Consider the following 19,678-nt stretch of genomic DNA (forward strand, 5'->3'; position numbering starts at 1 on the left):
GGGAATAGAAAGAAGTCACAGGGTACTAAATCAGGTGAATACGGCGAGTGATCCAACACACAAACTTGGTTTTTGCTCAAAAACTGTCTCACAATGTTTGAATGATGAGATGGTGCATTATCGTGCAAAAGTGACCAGCTGCCTGCATCACGATATTCATGCAGTATACGACGAATTCTTGCTATCAATCGTTTCAAAACTTCAAGATAAAACACACGATTGACTGTTCGGCCAGGCAGAACAAATTCTTTGTGGATAATACCCTTGGAACTGTAGAAACAAATCATCATTGCCTTTACTTTTGACTTCTCCAAGCAACTTTTTTTTGGATGCTCCTCTTCTGGTGGTCTCCACCCAGCACTTTGTTTCAGGCTCATTCTCAAAATACTGTGTTTTGTCCCCCAGTAACGATTGTTTCGAGGAAGTTTGAGTACTTACAAGCAGTTTTAATGAGGTCCTTGCAGTGTTCAATTCGATACATTTTTTGGCCGTTGGTCAACTTGTGGGGAACAAATCGCGAATTCAATTTATGAAGGCCCAAATTCTCGGTCAAAATGTTGTGCACAGTTGATTTTAGAATCCCCAATTCATCTTCAATCAATCTCATGGAAGATTTTGGGTTTTCTTTGACGAAATCACGCACTTTTCAGATGTTAACTTCACTCAGTCCAGTTTTTGGATGGCCCAGCTTTCCGCCGTCCTCAAGCGTCTCACCACTTTGAAATCGCTTAAACCACTTGTAAACTTGAGTATGGGATAAGCTTTACTGTATGCTTTTTGAAGCATTTGATGTGTTTCAGTAAAACTTTTACCAAGTTTAACACAAAAGTCAATTGCAGCTCTCTTTTTGGAACTCATTTTCCGACCATTCGTCAAAACACACTGTCACTCTTGGCACTATAACTTGGCTTCTAATGAAACAAATGTCATAAACAGTTGACACAATACTCATGAAGTTTGCTGATTTCAACAACAAAAAAAGATACAATAGGTGGCAGCACTAGTTTCTTCTATTTGCGAAAAGTTAGGTTTCTTTTTAGACAGAGGGTGTATAATAGTTGCAAATGGGTCCTCCACATTCTTGGAATGGTTAGACCGTCATTTTTGTTCAGATTAGGATTGTGTTTGAGCATTTCACATGCTTCTTTAAATTTCCTCTCGAACCAGATTTTGGTGCAGTGTAGGGACTTGGTAGCTTTGTAGGTACCTTTTCAATCGATTCTGTGGTATGTCTGGAGTGCGTGGTCTGAAAGGCCGTTTTTTTCCAAAATGGAGGTATTTAATGTGTCGTTTGTGTTCGTCCTTCCTAAATCCATTAACACATGGCCAGAAGAAACTACCAAAAAACTAATACCTCATTATGTCCAAACACCCACAATTTACGGCTTGCCAAAAATACACAAAACAAACATGCCACTACATCTGATTGTTGAAGGAATTGACAGCCCAAATTACCACTTAGCCAAAAAATTAGCAGCCACACTCAAGGAATTGGTAGGTCATTCCTCTTCCTACATAAAAAAATACACATTTCATAATCAAAATTAAAAACATTACACTCAATGACCAAGATTTATTAGTCAGCTTTGACATAACTGCCCTTTTCACCAATGTCCCAATCAATGATACTATTGTGCCCCTACAGAACATATTTCCACACAACATCACAGTCCTCTTTGGCCACGTACTCCACTCCGGATATTTCGTATGGCAAAATAATTTTTACTTTCAAAAAGAAGATACAGCCATGGGCTCTCCACTTTTCCCCCCAATAGCAACTTTTATATGGAAGACTGAGCAACAAGCTCTAGGGTCAGCAGGCCTAAAGCCCAAAATTTGGCTCAGATACGTTGATAATATTTTTGCCATTTGGCCCCACGGCTGCGAAGCACTAAATACATTCCTTAGCCACCTGAACAAACAACACAAACATATCCAATTCACCATTGAAATAGAAAAAAAAACAACTCTCTTCCTTTCCTAGACACACGTCTTCCCTCAGGCTGTCTCTCCTTCTCAGTCTACCGCAAACTCACATGCACAGGCCAGTACATAGACAAAAATTCGTACCACCACCTAACACAAAAACTAGGTGTCATAAGCATCCTTAAACAGAGCTCAAACTATTTGTTCAAATGAGCAAGCTCTAAACCAGGAATATGAGATCATCAACCATACATTTATAAAAAATGGATATAGTAAACAAACTATTCACAAGGTCCTCCACAGAGACACCACTAAAAAAAAAAAAAAAAGATTTCAAGAATGCCATTGCCATTCCTTATGTTAGAGGCATTTCAGAGAAAATAGACAAAACACTACACAAATACAACATCAAAACCACCTTTAAACCCCCAACAAAATTAAGACACCTATTCAGTTCTTCCAAATATCTGCTTCCACACCTAGCCCATCCAGGGGTTTCAACAAGCCAAAGAAAAATCTCAATACTTGGTGAAGTGTTTTTTTTTTTTTTTTTTTTTTTTTTTTTTTTTTTTTTTTTAAACATTCAATAGCAACCTGAACTGTACAAGACCTGAAGAAAAGCTTAGTATGGGAGAACTTTAACAGGGTTTATTGTTTTTTTTTTTTATTTTATTTATTTTTTACCACTAGAGGTCAGGCTAAGTAAAACATCAATTAACAGCATAGATTCAATTTATCTTTGTAGAGTGCAAGAGCATGTAGCTTGTTTTCATATACACATGTATTTTTCTGATGATGACCTCAATACAGGGGTCGAGACTTCAATTGTTATTTTATTAATAATAAGTAAAATAATCATTTCAACACGTTCTTTATTGGAGTATTTCGTCCAGGAGAAGAAGGTTTTAATATCAGAGGGATAGGGCAGGTTCAGGGTTTAGAGGAGAGTGTGTTCCAAATACTGAATACTCTGGATATAGGTAAGCTGTAGGACTGGATGGTATTTCACCACGGGTTTTGAGAGAATGTGCTAAAGAACTGACAGCTCCGTTGACCTGGCTCTTCAATAAAAGTCTGGCTGCAGGAAAGGTACCCAAGAAATGGAAGGAAGGTAAGATAGTGCAGCTGCATAAGGGTGGTAGCAGACTGGAAGTGCCTAATTATAGGCCAGTTTGTGTGTCATTTGTAGTTGTTAAGGTCTTGGAGAAATTAGTGAGGGACTATATACAGCGTTGGGAAGATGAGGGTAATGTTATCTATGAGAATCAACATGGATTTGTTAAGGGGCAGCACACTTGCTTTAGTAATATGATTGCCTTTTATAATAAAGTGACAAGAGCAGTTCATGAGGGAAAGGCATACACTGCCATTTTTTTGGATTTTGCAAAGGCATTTGACAGGGTGCCACATGATAAGCTGATATTTAAGTTGCAGCACATGGGTTTAAATGTTGGGTTAGTCAAATGGATTCAGGATTGGCCGTCTGATAGGCATCAGAGAGTTGTGTATGGTGGCCCAATATCAAGGAGGCAGAAGGTTACAAGTGGGGTTCCACAGGGCTCAGTACTGGGACTTTTATTGTTCAACCTTTATATTGATGACATTGTCAATGGATTGCAAGGGGATATTCAGTTGTTTGCAGATGATGTGAAGCTGGGAAAGGTTATCAGTAATAGTGTAGATGTGGCAGCCCTGCAAGAGGATTTGAATAAACTAGACAGTTTGCAAATGAATGGGAGTGTAGGTATAATGCAGCAAAACGTAAAGTCTTGAAGTTTGGGATCCATCAATGAGAGGATGCATACTCAATTGGAGGAGCTATACTGGAGGAAGTAGGGAAGACAAGAGATCTGGGGGGTGATGATTGATAGAAAACTGAAATTCAGGGAACATGTTGCAAAGGTGGAGAAGGTAACCCAGAGGATTGCTATAATACTGAGAAGGACGCTGATCTGCAGAGATAAAAGAGTTATCATTCCGTGGTATAAGACCCTGATCAGACTACTGTTCAAATTTGGTAACCAGGATTTGAAGGAGATAAATTAACTGTGGAAAGGATACAGAGGCGGATAACAAAGATGGTTTCAGGACTGTACAATGTCAGTTACGAGGATCGACTGAAGGAACGTGGACTGCAGAGTTTGGTGGATAGAAGGAGAGATGATATGATCGAGACTTTTAAACCGTTGAGAGGCAGTTACAGGGTAGACGTTGGGAAGTTCTTTCACTTGGTGGAACGGCGGGAAGGAGTGATGACAAGGGGCCATCCCTGGAAGTTACAAAAGGAAGCTGTGAGTAAGAGGGTGAGGAGTGGTTTCTTTGCGTGGAGGGTGGTTGAACTGTGGAATGCATTGCCTGAGAGAGAGAGTGGTTAGAGCAAGAACGGTCAATGAGTGGTATGACAGACTTTGTGTTTCCTAAGAAGGACCTCCCACGATGAGTTTCTTGACTGCATGGAGGCCTGAATAATAATAATATACACAGCTAATTCTCTCTCTCTCTCTTCTTTTTTTTTTTTTTTTAACACAATTTCGAAATAACACAGTTTAGAAAATAAAAGCAATTTATTTTTTTACTGCATATTTTGATTTAACATGGTTCAAATAGCGTTTATTTTTAAAATTTCTGTTTGAATTCAGTTCTGTTAAGAAGGGTATTTCCATTATAATTATCATTTCCTAGTATGATACATATGTACTTAAACTTGAATATTGAGGAACTCCCTCGATGTTTTAAATATCATTAATTACTCTATGCCAGAATGTAGACAGATGCCAAGCAGAACTTATATAGCGAATCACGAAAAACTGTTGATGGGTTTAAAGCAGCTAAGGATCATGCGACTATTATTTTGCAGCAATGCGGAGATTGATCCCTAAGACTGTGGGCAACAATGAAAGGTGTGGATTTTAACATGTTACACTGGAAGGCAAATAAAAAAGGATGGGTTACAAAAGAAATTTTTAATGAATGGTTCTATCGATGTTTTGTTCCAGAAGTTAAACGCTATTTGATGGAAAAAATCTGGACTTTAAAGTTTTATCTATCGATTATAGACAACATGCTTGTCCATACTGTTTCAGAATACCTGAATGTGGAATTTTATTTTCTGCCAGATAATAAAACATTACAACCTAATACAACCATTAAACCAGGGTGTGATCGCTACCTTCAAAGCTTACTACATAAGAAGAACGTTCCAATACATTTTGGATAAACTAGATAAGGATAATTTACTGACAGTTAAGACAGTTATTGATGTGAGGAAGAACTTTTTTATTTTGGATTGCATCAAACTTGCTAAGTTGGCATTATCAGAAATTGAGACCATCAACTTTAAATGAATGCTGGAAAGCTACTTGGCCAGAATGTGTGAAAAAGAAAAACCCTTGTACCTTTGCATATAACTGAATATCCAAATATCATCAGATTAGCACATGCAGTTGGTGGAGAAGGATTGATGGTTGACGAAGCTATTAGTGATGACGAAATAATAGAAGCGGTCCTTGAGAATCTCGATGAAAACGAAAAGTGATGGTGAAGAGATTCTACTCACTGCGGGATTAATTAAAGAAGGGATTCGAATGGCTAGTAAAATTACAAAGTCATTTTCTTACACATGATCCAAATACTGAACGAGCTGAACAGTTTAAACGTGAACTGAAGTCATGTATGTTGCAATATGCAGAATTATACAAAGATGTAGTCAAAACAGGATTTCAACAATTAATTACAGAGTTTGTGGTAAAAAACCAACCTTCAGAATTATTGGAAATTAGTGCTATTTTACTGAAGAAAGAGTTTTGTCCTTGCAGCATGAATAGGAAGGCCAAAGTGTTTCAAGTGATGGAAGTGATTTAATTCCAGTCTCACACAAAAGAATTAGGCTACTATCAGAAAGTGATGGCGAATAAAAGTTAACTAATAACGATATGCCCGGGTGTTTTTTTTTTTTTTTTTTTAAATGTTTATGTTGTGCCCATACACAAGAGATTGATTGATCAACCTATAGTACATTAGTACCATGTATGGGTAGTGGGTTGGGAAAAGAGGAACTTGTTTACATTTGATTTGACTGTAAATTTATTCCTTGGGAAACACAGCAGGGGAAGACTGTTCTACAGTGCAGCAGTTGTAAGAAAGAAGGAGGAGGAAAAGAAACTTTTTCTGTTTGTTTCTAGGTGTACTGTGAATAGCAGCTGCACATGTTCCAATGAGCTTAGTAATGAGTGGAGGAATTATTGATGTCATTTCAGATGAACATTTCCCACGGAAATATTTGTAGAATATATATATTGCAGAAACCAAACATCTGTGCGAAAGTGTGTGTGTGGTGGTGGTAGTGGTGGGGGGAGTTGGTAAGAGATGGGTCATTAATAAGTCTAATTGCTCTCCTCTGTATTGAATCAAGCATTTTGAGAGAGCTTTTAGGGGATTTGTGATTTGTATAATGTTAACAGCTGTTCAAGGGTGAAATAACGTCTTGAGTGAAAGAGAAATCCTAGTTTTTTTTGAAGCTGAGGATGCAATGACTGTGATGTGTTTATGCCAGGAGAGGTTTGATGTGAGGGTAATTCCAAGAAGAGAAATCTCAAAATGTCTGGAAATTAGGCATCATCAAAAAAAAAAAAAAAAAAAAAAAAAAAAAAAAAAAAAAAAAAAAAGGAAAAAAATGGTTCTTTTTTTTTTTTTTTTTTTTTTTTTTTTTTTTTTTTTTTTTATGGGAAATAGGACAGAACTGAGTTTCATTTGCATTGAAATTGATGAGGTTATCTGAAACCCATTGTAGGATGGCTTGGAGATCGGAATTGAGGCTGGTGGTGGTTGATGCGAGTTGTGTAGGGTAAGGTTTATCAAATGAAAGTAAGGAGTGTAGTGTGCTGTCATCTGCAAAACTGTTTATTGGATTGGAGGTCAACTGAAGTAGGTCGCTTATATATAGCAAGAAGAGGGTTGATGAGAGGACAGAACCTTGTGGAATCCAAGCATTAATTGAATGGTGAGAGGATAGGGAGCCATCCATTATCATACACAGTGTGCGTCCAGACAGAACGCTGGCAATCCAACTACAGAAGTCCTGGGTCAGACCAAATGATGATAGTCTGCTTAGTAAGCCCTTGTGCCACACCCGGTCAGACTTTGGAGATATCAAGTGCAACCACTTGAGATTCACCAAACTTCTCCATGCCATTTGCCCAGAGATAGGTGACATATGTGAGCAGATCTCCTGTTGATTGGCAGCAACGAAATCCATACTGGTGGTCGTTATTAGGTGGGTGTCTTCAAGGCAGTGTAGGAGATGAGAATTGATGATTTTTTTCCATTACTTTATACAGGACAGAGGTAAGCGAGATAAGGCGGTAGTTGGACGGCAGTGAATTGTCACCCTTCTTGGGAATGAGTTGAATATAGGCCAATTTCTAGTTTGTGGGATAGATTCCAGTGGAGTAAGAGAGTACAGCAATCCCTCGATTAATGCGCCCCAGATTAGTGCATTTTTTTTCAATACCCAAATTCGATTAGTGTGCCTATATACATCTTAAAAATAAATGTTACAGATTTTAAAAATTTTCGATCTATACATTTTTTTTACGGCTAACTATTTTAAAAAATCACTCATCAGGATGAAATAATTTAGTTACTGATTTGAAACATATTTTACAGAGTTATATTTTTAATGGCATACTACACTATTTCCATGTACGCTATGTTCCAAATTTACTGCCAAAATTTATGTCGTCTGCTTTACATAGCATTTTGCTGATCATATCTCGTGCTTTTCTGTACTTTTTTATTTTAAATTATTTTCCTAACCTTTAATCATGAGTAAAAGAATTAGTGAGCAAAAAAGAGAAGTGTAAAAATGATTAGAAAAGTAATCTGATTGGAAGAAAAACTTGAAATAATAAAGAAAATGAAAAAAGGAGTCCAGAACAAAGATAGGACAGAAAAAAAAAAAAAAGGGTGAATCAACTGCTGAATACAAAGAGAAAGGTAAGGCTGCTTGAAGTTCATCATGCATGCACTGAAAATCAAAGTATTATAATGATTGAATTAGAGAGACTTCTTTTTACTTGGATCGAAGATTGTAACCAAAAACGAATCCCACTATACACTGGCCTTATTAAATCAGAAGCATTGTCTTTTTGTAACCTGGAAAGAAAGGGCTATCAATGATGGAAAAGAAGAATTCAACATTGGTGCTGGGTGATTTGAGCGTTTCAAAAAGAGAAATAGCCTATATAATGTTCTAATCACAGGTGAAGCAGTGCAGATAAGGAGATATCCAGAGATTTTGAAGAAAATTGTGTAAGAAGGGGACTATTGTGATCAACAAATATTTAATGTCGATGAAACTGGCGTTTTTTTGGAAGCGAATGCTTTTTCAAATGCCTTTTGGAAGCTAAGCCAAATCAGAGAAATCTCAGCCTGGTTATAGTCACAAAGTCGAATGAAATGACTGCTAGCAATCTGCAAGCGTTTGGAAGCACATTCTTCCACACATTGTGCAAATGATTTAAGAGGCTTTTCAAATGATTCTAAGTTCATTAAATCTCAATTCGATTTAAAAACTTTGATTGTTTTTGTACAATCGAAGTTTCTAAGCAGCAATGCTTAGAGACTCACCCTGGTGAAGAGAGAACCGGTAAAATTTGCAGAAGAGGCAATAGGGCCATACCGTCAGTTGTATGAAAAAAAAGAAACAGAATGCCCGGCAAACTATGTTAGTTCAATTCTTTGTTAAGAAGCAGAATAATTAATTTATATTCTGAATATGTTTTATTGTCTTTCAGTTTCATGGTTTTCCTTTAACTAGGCCCTGACACATACCCTAATTCTTTATAAAAAAAAATTAAGGATCAAAAAAGAAATCTGAGGAACGAATTATACATTTTCCCATAGGTTATTATATTGGATTAGTGCATTTTCGATTAATGCGCCTGTTTTAAAGAACGCATTAATCGAGGGATTGCCGTATATATAGGTGGCATAGGATAAGAGTCAGTTCTGGTGCGCAAAACTTTCATGACAATTGGGGGAATGCCATCAGGGGCAGGATACTTTTTTGTGTCTAATTTGGACAGTATTTTTCTTCTGATCTCATCCTGGCAAAATGATACAGGAGCATTGTATGTTGTGTGTCTGGAATGGTTGGTGGACATTTACCATTGTCAGTTATGCATGCATTGGAAGCAAAATGTGAAGCCAGATGATTGGCTTTTTCTGTAGGTGATGATGCAATAGAGCCATCTGGGTATGATAAGGGTGGAAATAATGTTGGGCAGAAGTTACGGCCAGTGTTTTGGCAAAAGACCAAAGGCTCAGCTGCTAGTTTCTTGCTTTTTGCTCTTTCGAATTCTGTTTTGGAAGCATTGATTGTTTTTTTTTTTGCATCTATTTTGGGCTTCAGTATAAGCTCTAAAGGAGGTTCTTGATTTTAGCCAGTTAAGGTATGTCTAGTGTTTCCTCTGTACAGCCTTTGCACATCTTTCAGAAAATCAGGGTTTAGTTGGGGAATGGCAGTTCATAGTGTGTGGAATGTATGTTTCCCTACCAGTGAGGATTACTTTGGTAATAAGTTCGGTGCATATGTTTGGGTTGGAAGGTCAGAGGCAATAGTCCAACCACAGGTATGTGGCATAGAAGTTGCAGAGACTGTCCCACTTGGCACTGTTATAATGTCAAACTACTCTTGTATGGGAGAGTGTGTGTAAGCATTGTTACATGGGGGAGGAGATGAACACTAGACTGTGGTCAGAATTACCCAGGGGGCTCACTACTTTCACTGTGTATTTGGAGGGATCATTTGTGATGAAGAGATCTAGGGTGTTTGGGGAGTGGTTTGGGTTATCTGGTATTCTGGTTGGCATCTGAAAACAAGATGTATAAGGTCGTTAAGTAATGGCAAATGTTTCAGCATCTCTGCCTGCAATTAAATAAATATCGTCCCTGGTGGATTACAAGACAAAAATATAAGCAATCTCCAATTGTTATTTTGTTTTTATTACAAGAGAAACATTAATGCAAAATGATTACATAATATATTAATTAAATGTTTGCTCTACGGGGATATCACACAATAAAACTGTTTATAAGCTCTTCTAAATTTAAATTATAATCTATGTCTGCCTCTATCGATATAGTTGCTAGACCAACCAATCTTTCTTGGGTCATTGCTGTTTGCAAATAATTTTTAATCAGTTTAAGCTTGGAAAAACTTCTTTCTGCACTTACTATGCTAACAGGAATTGTTAGCATAGCAACGCCACCTACTGCAATATGGCTAAACGAGCACCTTTATTATGCCATGCCATGAGCCAGGCTGTCTTTATGTTACACCCTATTGATGGTACTGGTAGTCTATGATCCAGCTGTTGTCTCCGTTTTTCTTCAAGTTGTCTTCGAATCTGGCATCATCGTTCCTTCTGGGCAAATGTCTTTGAACTTGTTGTTTATCACTGTTATTAATTTTAACATGCTTGTCAGCATGTTGCATGTCACTTTAACGAGGCTTGGAAAGTTCGTTCCGTCCTTTCTTTTATTTATGGATCCGAAATGATGGCACCTGACAATATTTTTAGAATCGATGTTGCATTCTTCTGCTAATTTCATGATGTCTTCTTTTAGTGTTTTTCCATTTTCCTTTGGAAAGTTCAAAAAATGGCGCTGAATTTTTTGTTTTGGCCTCCAAGTCATGCACCATTGATGCGATTAGGTTACGGAGTTCATTTGCAGGCAAAGTTGAACTTGCATTGCAACGCTGATCATCAATTAGTTCAAGCTTGGTTTCCAGTGCTCATATTTTGGAGGGCAAAGTTTCATCCATAACACTGATGTGCTGTTTGAAGTTTTCGATTTGTTTGCAATCTATTTTACAGAAGGGAAGCACAGCGAGCAGAAAAAGGGCTGGTTGAGATTGATAAATATCTTGTGCACTGATTCATCTATTTTAGCGCAGGAAGTGTATAGCCAGTGGCAACAGAATTGGCACATTATACCTTTATATGTATATATCTATATATATCTATCACTGACATCAATTTTACAGCTGCAGCACTTTGTGGGATTGTCGGCTATCGACAGCATTGGTTTGTTAATAGGAGAAAAATGGGTGATATTACAGAAACATTTAAGTTACTTAAAGGGTTTTTTATAGGATCGATGCAGGAGAAATGTTTCAGCACTTTGGTAGAGGGGCCACAACAAGAGCCCATCCCTGGAAGTTGAATAAAGGTGTGGTTAGTAGGGGTGAAGACTAGATATTTTGCTTGGAGAGTTGCGAGTGCCTTGTCTGTTTATGGGTTCAAGGAGAGGTATGAGAGATTGCAAGGATAGTTTGGGTCTCCCATGATGAGTCTTCAGACTCCATGGTCTGAAGATAACCAAATGTTCATAAGCATGAACCCATCATTAAGCTTCCAATTAAGCCATGTCTACAGTGTCTTTCTCATCTGTGGTGACTCTTTGAGAAGATGTGGAACAGTATGGGTTTACTAAAGGGAGGTTGTGTCTGAGCAATTTGCTCATATTTTATAATAATGTTACAGATGCATTGGATAAAGGAGGAATGGACAGATTAGGATGGATCTCTTGTTTAATATGGTTGCACATCCACTTCGCTCCCACCCAGTTTGTTTTTTGAACTCAGACTGCCTCATTTAAGCACTTTTTCAAAGCTTCCAATGCACTGCTAATATGTATATGTATGATTACTTGCTTGTTAATAGAATCTGATAGAATATCACATGGAAGACTGTTGCATAAACTGGAGAATATGGGATTGGAATATAAACTACTGACTTGGATAAGCAGGCAGTATATGAATAGATATCAGAAAGTGGTATATGGTGGGTATGAATCTGCCATATTTAAGGTGACCAGTGGTGTACCCCATGGATCAGTTATTGAACCATTGCTGATCAACTTATACATTAATGATACTGAGAAAGACCTGACAAGAGGCATATAACTGTTTGCTGATAATGCAAAGATAGGCAGGTCAATCTGAGATGCTATTGATATACAGCACCTACAGAATGATTTGAATAAGCAGGAACAGTGGCAAATGATAATGGCTATCAGTTCAATGTTAATAAGTGCAAATTTATGCACTTTAGCATGATCAGATTTCCAACGTCATATTATATTGGTAGGTTTATGCTATGAACTGAGGCTAGGGATCTTGTTATGATATTTGGTGGATAGAAATTTGAAGTTCAAAGGTCATATAGCAAAAATTGCAAATATAACTCAGAGGATAACTGTGACATTGAAACAAAACGGATATGTAAAGATAAGGAAATAATTTTGCCTCTTTACAAAGCTTTGATACAACAGCCCTGGTGCACATATTTGTTCTCCTGGGTCCAGAGGTAAAGAAGAGTAACAAAGACTATATCAGGATTATGGAATATAGATTATGAGGACGAATTGAGAGTAGATGGACTGTAGAGACCGATAAACATGATAGAGGTCTCTAGACTTCTGAATGAGTGTTATAGGATATTGTCCGATGAAGGTTTTCATTATATGGAAGGTGGGGAGAAAGCACAGGACATCCATGGAAGTGAAGTTTGTGCATGATTAATACAATTTCTCATAGAGTAGTGAGTGAGTGCATCTAGTGAAAATGAGTTTAAGGGAAGGTATACATCATTGCTAGTTATGGAAATACAATTAATAATGAAATTACAAAAAAACTCAAACATATTTTATGGAATTCATGATGTACAAACCTTGAGCAAAAGTTGACTGTAGCTCAGCCACTGTCTCACTAATTTAGTTTATTGTAGTGCAGTATTTATAAAGTTATATAGACCTAATTTTGATTCATTCAGCTCAAATAAGCAGGAAAACAAGGAAGTGGTTGTAAAATCAGTTTTATGGTTTCAGCCTCACATTACCTTACTGATTTTTTTTAATACATTGAATATTTAATGATGCAAATTTTATGAAAATATTCACTTATATCAGGATTCCAGAGACATAAAATAGTGTATATGTGCGTATGTATATGTAAAGGAAGCTCTGCTGGATTTCAATAGATCCCTCTCTCCAGTCAAACCAGATTACAATATTATGCCATTTTAACCAATAATTATTATTAATGATAACTAATATATACACATAAGCTAAAGAAAAATAACATACTTAAGGGGATACATCCTTAGACCTTTATCCATACCAGGGCAATAACACAAGAAAGCAGCTAATGCAGTTTCAAATATTAGACCAAATGTCAACACATGATTACTGAAAAAGAGTTAACAAGAAATATATTATTTATAAAGTACATTAACTATGAATTTTTAATTACCATTAGGCTTTGGCAGTGAAAAGGCATTAATACATTTCTGCATTGTCTTATTTCAACATCTAGTATAATAAATAAATATGTCCTTAATTAAACATTAATTTTTAATAGTTAAACCTAGATTTCCACAAGCCTCTTCAAGGGAAACTATGAATGTATATTTCATGTCTGATCACATCTGACCCAGCAAAGTGGATCAACCCCATGTTTGTCGATTTCAACTTTTTCCTGGAAATGGTCTGAACTTCATTATAAATGGTGAAGTTGTACTGCATTACAAAAATCTGCTTCATACTAATTGCAAATTAATTCATCACCAGCTGGGACTTTTGGATTTGATTAGAATGAAGCAACTAGACAGCAAGACAAGTGTATCGTGCCTAGTGGAATGAATGTCTTCTCTGGCTGTCTTCTTATTGAAGGAAACTGATTTTCCTGAAGGAGAATAACATAGAATTTCTGTATAAGACTAGTTAAGCCCACACTCTTGATTGGCAAGTACACAGATACTCAAAGATTCCTCATGCCTTACATGGGATCGGAACCAAAGGGGAAATGTCATTTTTGTGACTGCCTAACAAGGGATACACTTGAAGTAGTATTAAATGTGATGAAGTATAACAGTTTACAGCAACATAATACATACATAATACTGAAGAGCATAATGTTCTTGACAGACACAAAGCCATTAAATAAAATCTGACATGACAAGAATAAAGCAGAAATACCTAAGTACAAACAAACCATGAGTATACCGAAGTGTTATGTTCACTGTTCCCATATTACTTGTAATAAGGCTCCAAGAATTTATGCCTTTTTTTTTTTTTTTTTTTTTTTTTTAAATGTGAATCACATACATGAAAGACTGTAAACCTATGGTACATGGGCACCATGGGTGTGCCAAGGTTTAGATAATCTAAAAATCATGCATTACAGAACAAATGAAACTTTTTCAAGCCACTTCCAGCCTCAAAAAAGGCAGGAAGAGTCAGCCACCAATGTTTAGAATTACAACTGAAGCAACTAAGGCTACGATGCCACTAATACCAGCCTATGAAATTCACCTATCACCTATAAATATATTCAATACACATCAATGCCCTAAGTGGCAATTGAATTAAAAGTATGTTGGTTAGTAGGTTACTATCCATTAAACCAGTCTGGTTGACAAACTGCTACCTGGAAGTTTACTTAAATTATTGTCTATTATCAATAAAAGAGCTTTTCCTTAATTCTAGTCTATGAAAATTCATCCTTAGTATAAAACATAAAATTCCTGTACACACCCTCAAGTGTGTGTACAGAATACTATAATAGTACTATTATTATATATGAACAATTTCGCTCCAAATCAGTGTTATATGTACTACATCAACCCACCTAGATCTCTGTCTTACCCTGGTCTTTTTCCTGCCAACACAACATCAAATGACTCTTTTGCTAAACTCTCTTCTCTCATTCTAAGTGACCATACTATCTTAAATTAGTTCTGCTTGACTGTTCACTGAATACAAACAGTTAAGTTTCTTCCTAATATCTACATTTTTAATATTATTGATTGATTTGTTCACACTCTTAATTTTTCTCAGAACTCTCATATTCATGGTCTAGTCTGAGTAACTTATTTTAAACCCAGCTCTCGGATCTATCTCTCCACCATACCAGTTTTGCTTAATATGTTGTCTATTTACATATTTATTTTTCCATTTTTCCATCTTCATTAAAAATTGTTCCTAAACAGATGAAATGATTCACATGTTATATAGGTTCTCCATTCAGGAAGCAACTGATATTTTCCACATTCCTGCTTTCTTTTTATTGCTCATTTTCGTGCAAAATTTCTTACAGCAATTATTCAGTTTAGTTAAGGAATCCTGAAGATTGGTACTGGGTTTAAGAGTATAAAATTAGTATTGCTCAGATTAAATCTGCAATTCTGATATCAGGTTTAAGCTACTTTCCCCTCAATGTGATCCATACAGATGTTGAGTAAAGTAACATCTGTATGGATCACGTTGAGTAGTGAAAATACTGTGAACTATTGTCTCATACCCAATTTACATCAAAGTATCTCCTGTACCACTTTCAATTCAATATAGGCTATGTATTCATTAATGTTTCCATTTGCCACATAATATTCTGAACAGCTTTCCTCTGGGCACCTTGTCATATGCTTTTTTCCAGATGTACAAAACTTAAATACACATCCTTGTTATATTCCCATGATTTTCAACTATTTATCTTAAAGATCACATTATCATTTTATTTTTAGAGATACAAGCTCTATTCCAATTATGTAGAATTCAAACTTCTGACCAGGCCTTAAAGAATCATGCAATGCATCCACTGTATACTTCCATATTTGAATATTCTGGTTGAATATCATCTATTCTAGCTATATTTTCAGGTCTCTGATGGCTTTTTCTACCTGAAATACTAATATGCAAATCACAGATGTATGCATCTTGAATATTTCCTACCACTGTTCTGCCACTTGTTTCATTTAACAATGTTTCAAATAATTACTGCAGACATTCAGCAAATCTTCAGTTTTTACATCACCTTTTGATGCAATTCCTTTTATGGTACTCTTTCCTCCATTTATAAGCTTTATTAACAGCCTCCTCGAGTTTAAAACTAAACCCTAATATGTTATCCATAACTAACTACATGCAGTAGTCTAAAATTTCAGTCTTATATGCAAGTATATAAGCCAGCAAAGGTTGGTCGATTGGTAGAGCCTCTGCTACTAATGGCTCATAAAAAGTTAAGCAAGTTTGAGCGCGGTTAGTAGTTAGAAGGGTTCAATCATTCGATGCTGTTGGCACGCTCTCCCTCGATGAGTCTCTGAACTCCCTGGAGGTGTCCCATAATAATAATATCTTCAAATGCATGTCCATGAAACCTGTGATAGATACTAACTTGATAGATGACAAAGCTTCTCTCTCTCTCTCTCTCTCTCTCTGTGTGTGTGTGTGTCAATCCACCTAGATCTTTATCCTTTTCTTGCATTGTTGGTATTAAACCTGTTCTGCTAACCTTTCCTCTCTCATTCTGTTTAAGTGACCAAAGCACTCTATAATATTAACTGTGCTCACACATCCTTGAATGCTAACAACGTGATGTTCAATTCCTCATTATAACTGGCAGAATCATATGAAATGTGAAGATGCCATCTTCACATCACTTAATTTTTCTGAGATCTTAGAAAAAGTGATTTAGACACTGTCCTCTACACAGTGACTTTAGTGTTTTAACTAATGTTGTCTTTTGTCATCTTCATTAAAAATTGCATATAAATAGCTGAAATAATTTACTTGTTCCATATCATACCCACTGAGAATGCAGTTGAAGTTTCCAATGTTCCTACCTATTTTCAGGTTTTTTTTATATTGCTGATTTTCATAACAAATTTGTTACAGCAGTTATCCAGTTTAGTTAATGAATCCTTGAAATGTATTTACTTAAGAGTAAATAATTTATTTGCTAGGTCTGGTTGGCCGAGTGATTAGCGTATTCACTCACCCAAAGTCTGTGGATTCGAATCCCACTGCGGGCATGGATGTTTGTGATTGTCTGTGAAAATATTAGTGGTGGTGATGGTGGGCAGTAGATAGCATTGGTGTAAAATGATGCAGTTCAGTGTAGTTGGTGGAGATGGAGAATTGTAGAGAAGATGCCCTCCCTCGATGAGTCTTGTCTTTCAACTCCTTGGAGGTATCACGTAATAATAATAATAGTAATAAAAAGTAAAAAGCTGACATTAACATCTCCAGTTTTGATACTAGGCCTAATTCTAATAATGTGATCCATATAGATGAATAATAGTGGAGATAGCACATCTTCATGCCTGATATTTTATATCAGGCCATATTCTTGTACCTATTTAAAATTCTAATTGCTCGCCTAAAACTTAAATATAGGTTAGGTATTAACAATACTACTTAATCTTAAATATTATCCTGTTTGCATCATGTAATTGTAGCATTTTGTACAGCTTTTCTCTTAGCATCTTGTTCTATCCCTTCATATGATCAAATCTTATGTACAGATCCTTGTTATATCCCAATGATTTCTCAACCATCCATTTTAAAGTGAAAATCTGACCAAACAAAAGACCTCTATTTGGTTTAAACTCAGCTTGTTAAGTTTCACTTCCTCAATTTTTCTTATCCTTTTCAGGTCTGCTTACATAAATCTTCATGGAAACACTTGGAAAAACATGGATAGCTACCACAAGACCTCCACTGAATCACTCAGAATTCGACATTCTGCCTTTAACTTATGAATTATGCAGCTGAAGCCATTGTAAAACTTTTTATCTCCACATCTGAGTATTTCTGGTCAAATATCATCCACTCCAGATGCCTTTCCCTATTTGGTTTCTGATAGGTTTTTCCTACTTCAAATTTTGCTATACACTCCTGATTATATTCCTATCACTGTTTCTCCTGGTACTTGCTTCATTTAAATCTTTTGAAGAAATTGACTCCAGATATCCCAGCAGTTGCATTGCAAAATTGCTTCATGTACACATAGAAATATGCGAAATATTTGGGAACTGTTAGAGTGAACAAAAGAAAAAAAAAAAAAAAAAGCATTAATATGTGAAAGTGATTGACAGGTTAGAGAATTTAGAAATAAGAGCTAGAGTCAGTACAGTAGTAAGTGAAATGAGGCAACTGGAAGATGAGATTAACCAACCAAAGAAGGGACTGGCTAATAGAAATGAAAAGTAGGAATTTAGTATTATAAAGAAAGAATCTAAAGATAATCGTATATCATTGTATGGGGACTCAAATCATTAGAGGTGTGATAACTAATAAATTACACAAAACATGCTTTCCTGGTGGAACAATGAAACAAATCTCTGAATTCTTTGCTGAGAAGGAAAGAGCAGGCATCAAAATTAGTGGTAGTTATGGGCACAAATGACAGTTGGTGAAATGTTGATAAAACTTGATGAAGCACTTCAGAAAATAAAGGGAAATAGCGTTGTTAACAAAGTTGTTAGCATGTTGCTGTCCAGATATGATAACAGTAAGTTCAGAAGAAGAGCAGAGTTCATAATTAGGAAAGTGACTGAAATTGTGCGAGGTAATTTGTGAATCTGTGAAGTGAATTTGAAGGAAAGTGGAAATGGTTTAAAGTCAGTGGATTGCATGTGAATGGGTCTGATGTTGGGCAGTTAGAAAGGCTAGTGTTTGCTGAGAAGCCACAGAATCCAGAAGTTAATGTAGCTAATGATCAAAGGATACTTGTGAAGCAGAATAGTACAGCTAAATGGTTTGTATGACAGGAGGAAGATGGATAAAAGGTTGAAGACGTGGTAGCACAAGGTGATGGAATACATAAAGCTGAGGATGAGACAGGTCTGAATGATAATTGTGAGCAGGGAAATGAGAGCGGTCAGACCAGAGAGGGGGAGAAAGATAGTATAGCAGCTAGAGTAGAGAATAAGTTTTAAAAGAGGTATACCGTGAGTAGACATATCGATACAAAATTAATAACGGAAAAAACTCACGTACAAAGATTATTTAATAGTATAATTTTCGCCTGTGTGTCACAGGCATCTTCATTACATATTAAGCTCAAATTAAACAATAACTGACAATTCCAAAAAGCGCCACCTAAGTAGCTGGTGTAAGATAACTAAAAAGGTCAATAAATTTCCTTAAAAAAAAAAAAAAAAAAAAAAAAAAAAAAATCAATACAATAAAAAGTTAGGAAAGATTAGCTGATTTGTAAAGTACCATCTCCCATAAAGGGGACAGACGTAAGCCGTCTGATCTGTTTAAGTTAGGAGAATGAAGCAGAATTTCACGTTTCTTTATAAAGGCATTCCACGAGGAACCGACTTTTGTGAAGAACTCTTGTCTTTCTCCAATGAACTCTATGTTTAGTGAAGATAGCATGTTCTGTAAGTGCAGACTTTTCAGGTTTAAAGTGTTCGCTATAAGATTCGTGTTCTTCTAGCCTAATAGAGGCAGATCTTCCCGTTTGTCCGAAATAAGATAATCCACAAGAAAATCTCAAAATTTTTATCGAATTTACTCTCCTCTTCAACCAGAAGAACTGATACTTATATATAAAAAATACTTTGGATTTCAAAAATAAAATTTCAGATCTTCATTTGGACGTTTCTGATATCATGATCAGTTTAGATGTTGTTTCTTTATTTACAAATGTGCCTCTTTCTGAAAGCATTGAATTACTACAACAGGAATTTCCCTCAGACATTGTAAATGTATTTGATTTTGTAATACAATCTGGTTATTTTTCCTTTAAAAATAAGTTGTATCAACAAATTGAAGGAACAGCAATGGGCAATCCTCTTTCTCCTGCTATCTCCAATTTCTTTATGGAACAATTTGAACAATGTATCTTTGACAACTTTTCTCCCAGACCTACTCATTGGTTCAGATATGTCGATGACAT

General features: G+C 36.1%; 1 protein-coding gene across 1 annotated transcript in view; it reads right to left on the minus strand.

Annotated features, from left to right (window-relative positions):
• LOC150093890 (sodium/potassium-transporting ATPase subunit alpha-like) overlaps positions 1-19,678 on the minus strand; it is a 315,026-nt gene that overhangs the window by 2,016 nt on the left and 293,332 nt on the right. Inside the window, exon 19 of the mRNA XM_090412547.1 lies at positions 13,078-13,179. Coding sequence (XP_090268673.1) covers positions 13,078-13,179 — 102 coding nt within the window. The remainder of the gene's footprint in view (positions 1-13,077; positions 13,180-19,678) is intronic.

Source organism: Typopeltis vanoorti, chromosome 23 (assembly GCF_054136105.1).
Source record: "Typopeltis vanoorti isolate ZY-2024b chromosome 23, IOZ_Tvanoo_1.0, whole genome shotgun sequence".
Lineage (NCBI taxonomy): Eukaryota > Metazoa > Arthropoda > Arachnida > Uropygi > Thelyphonidae > Typopeltis > Typopeltis vanoorti.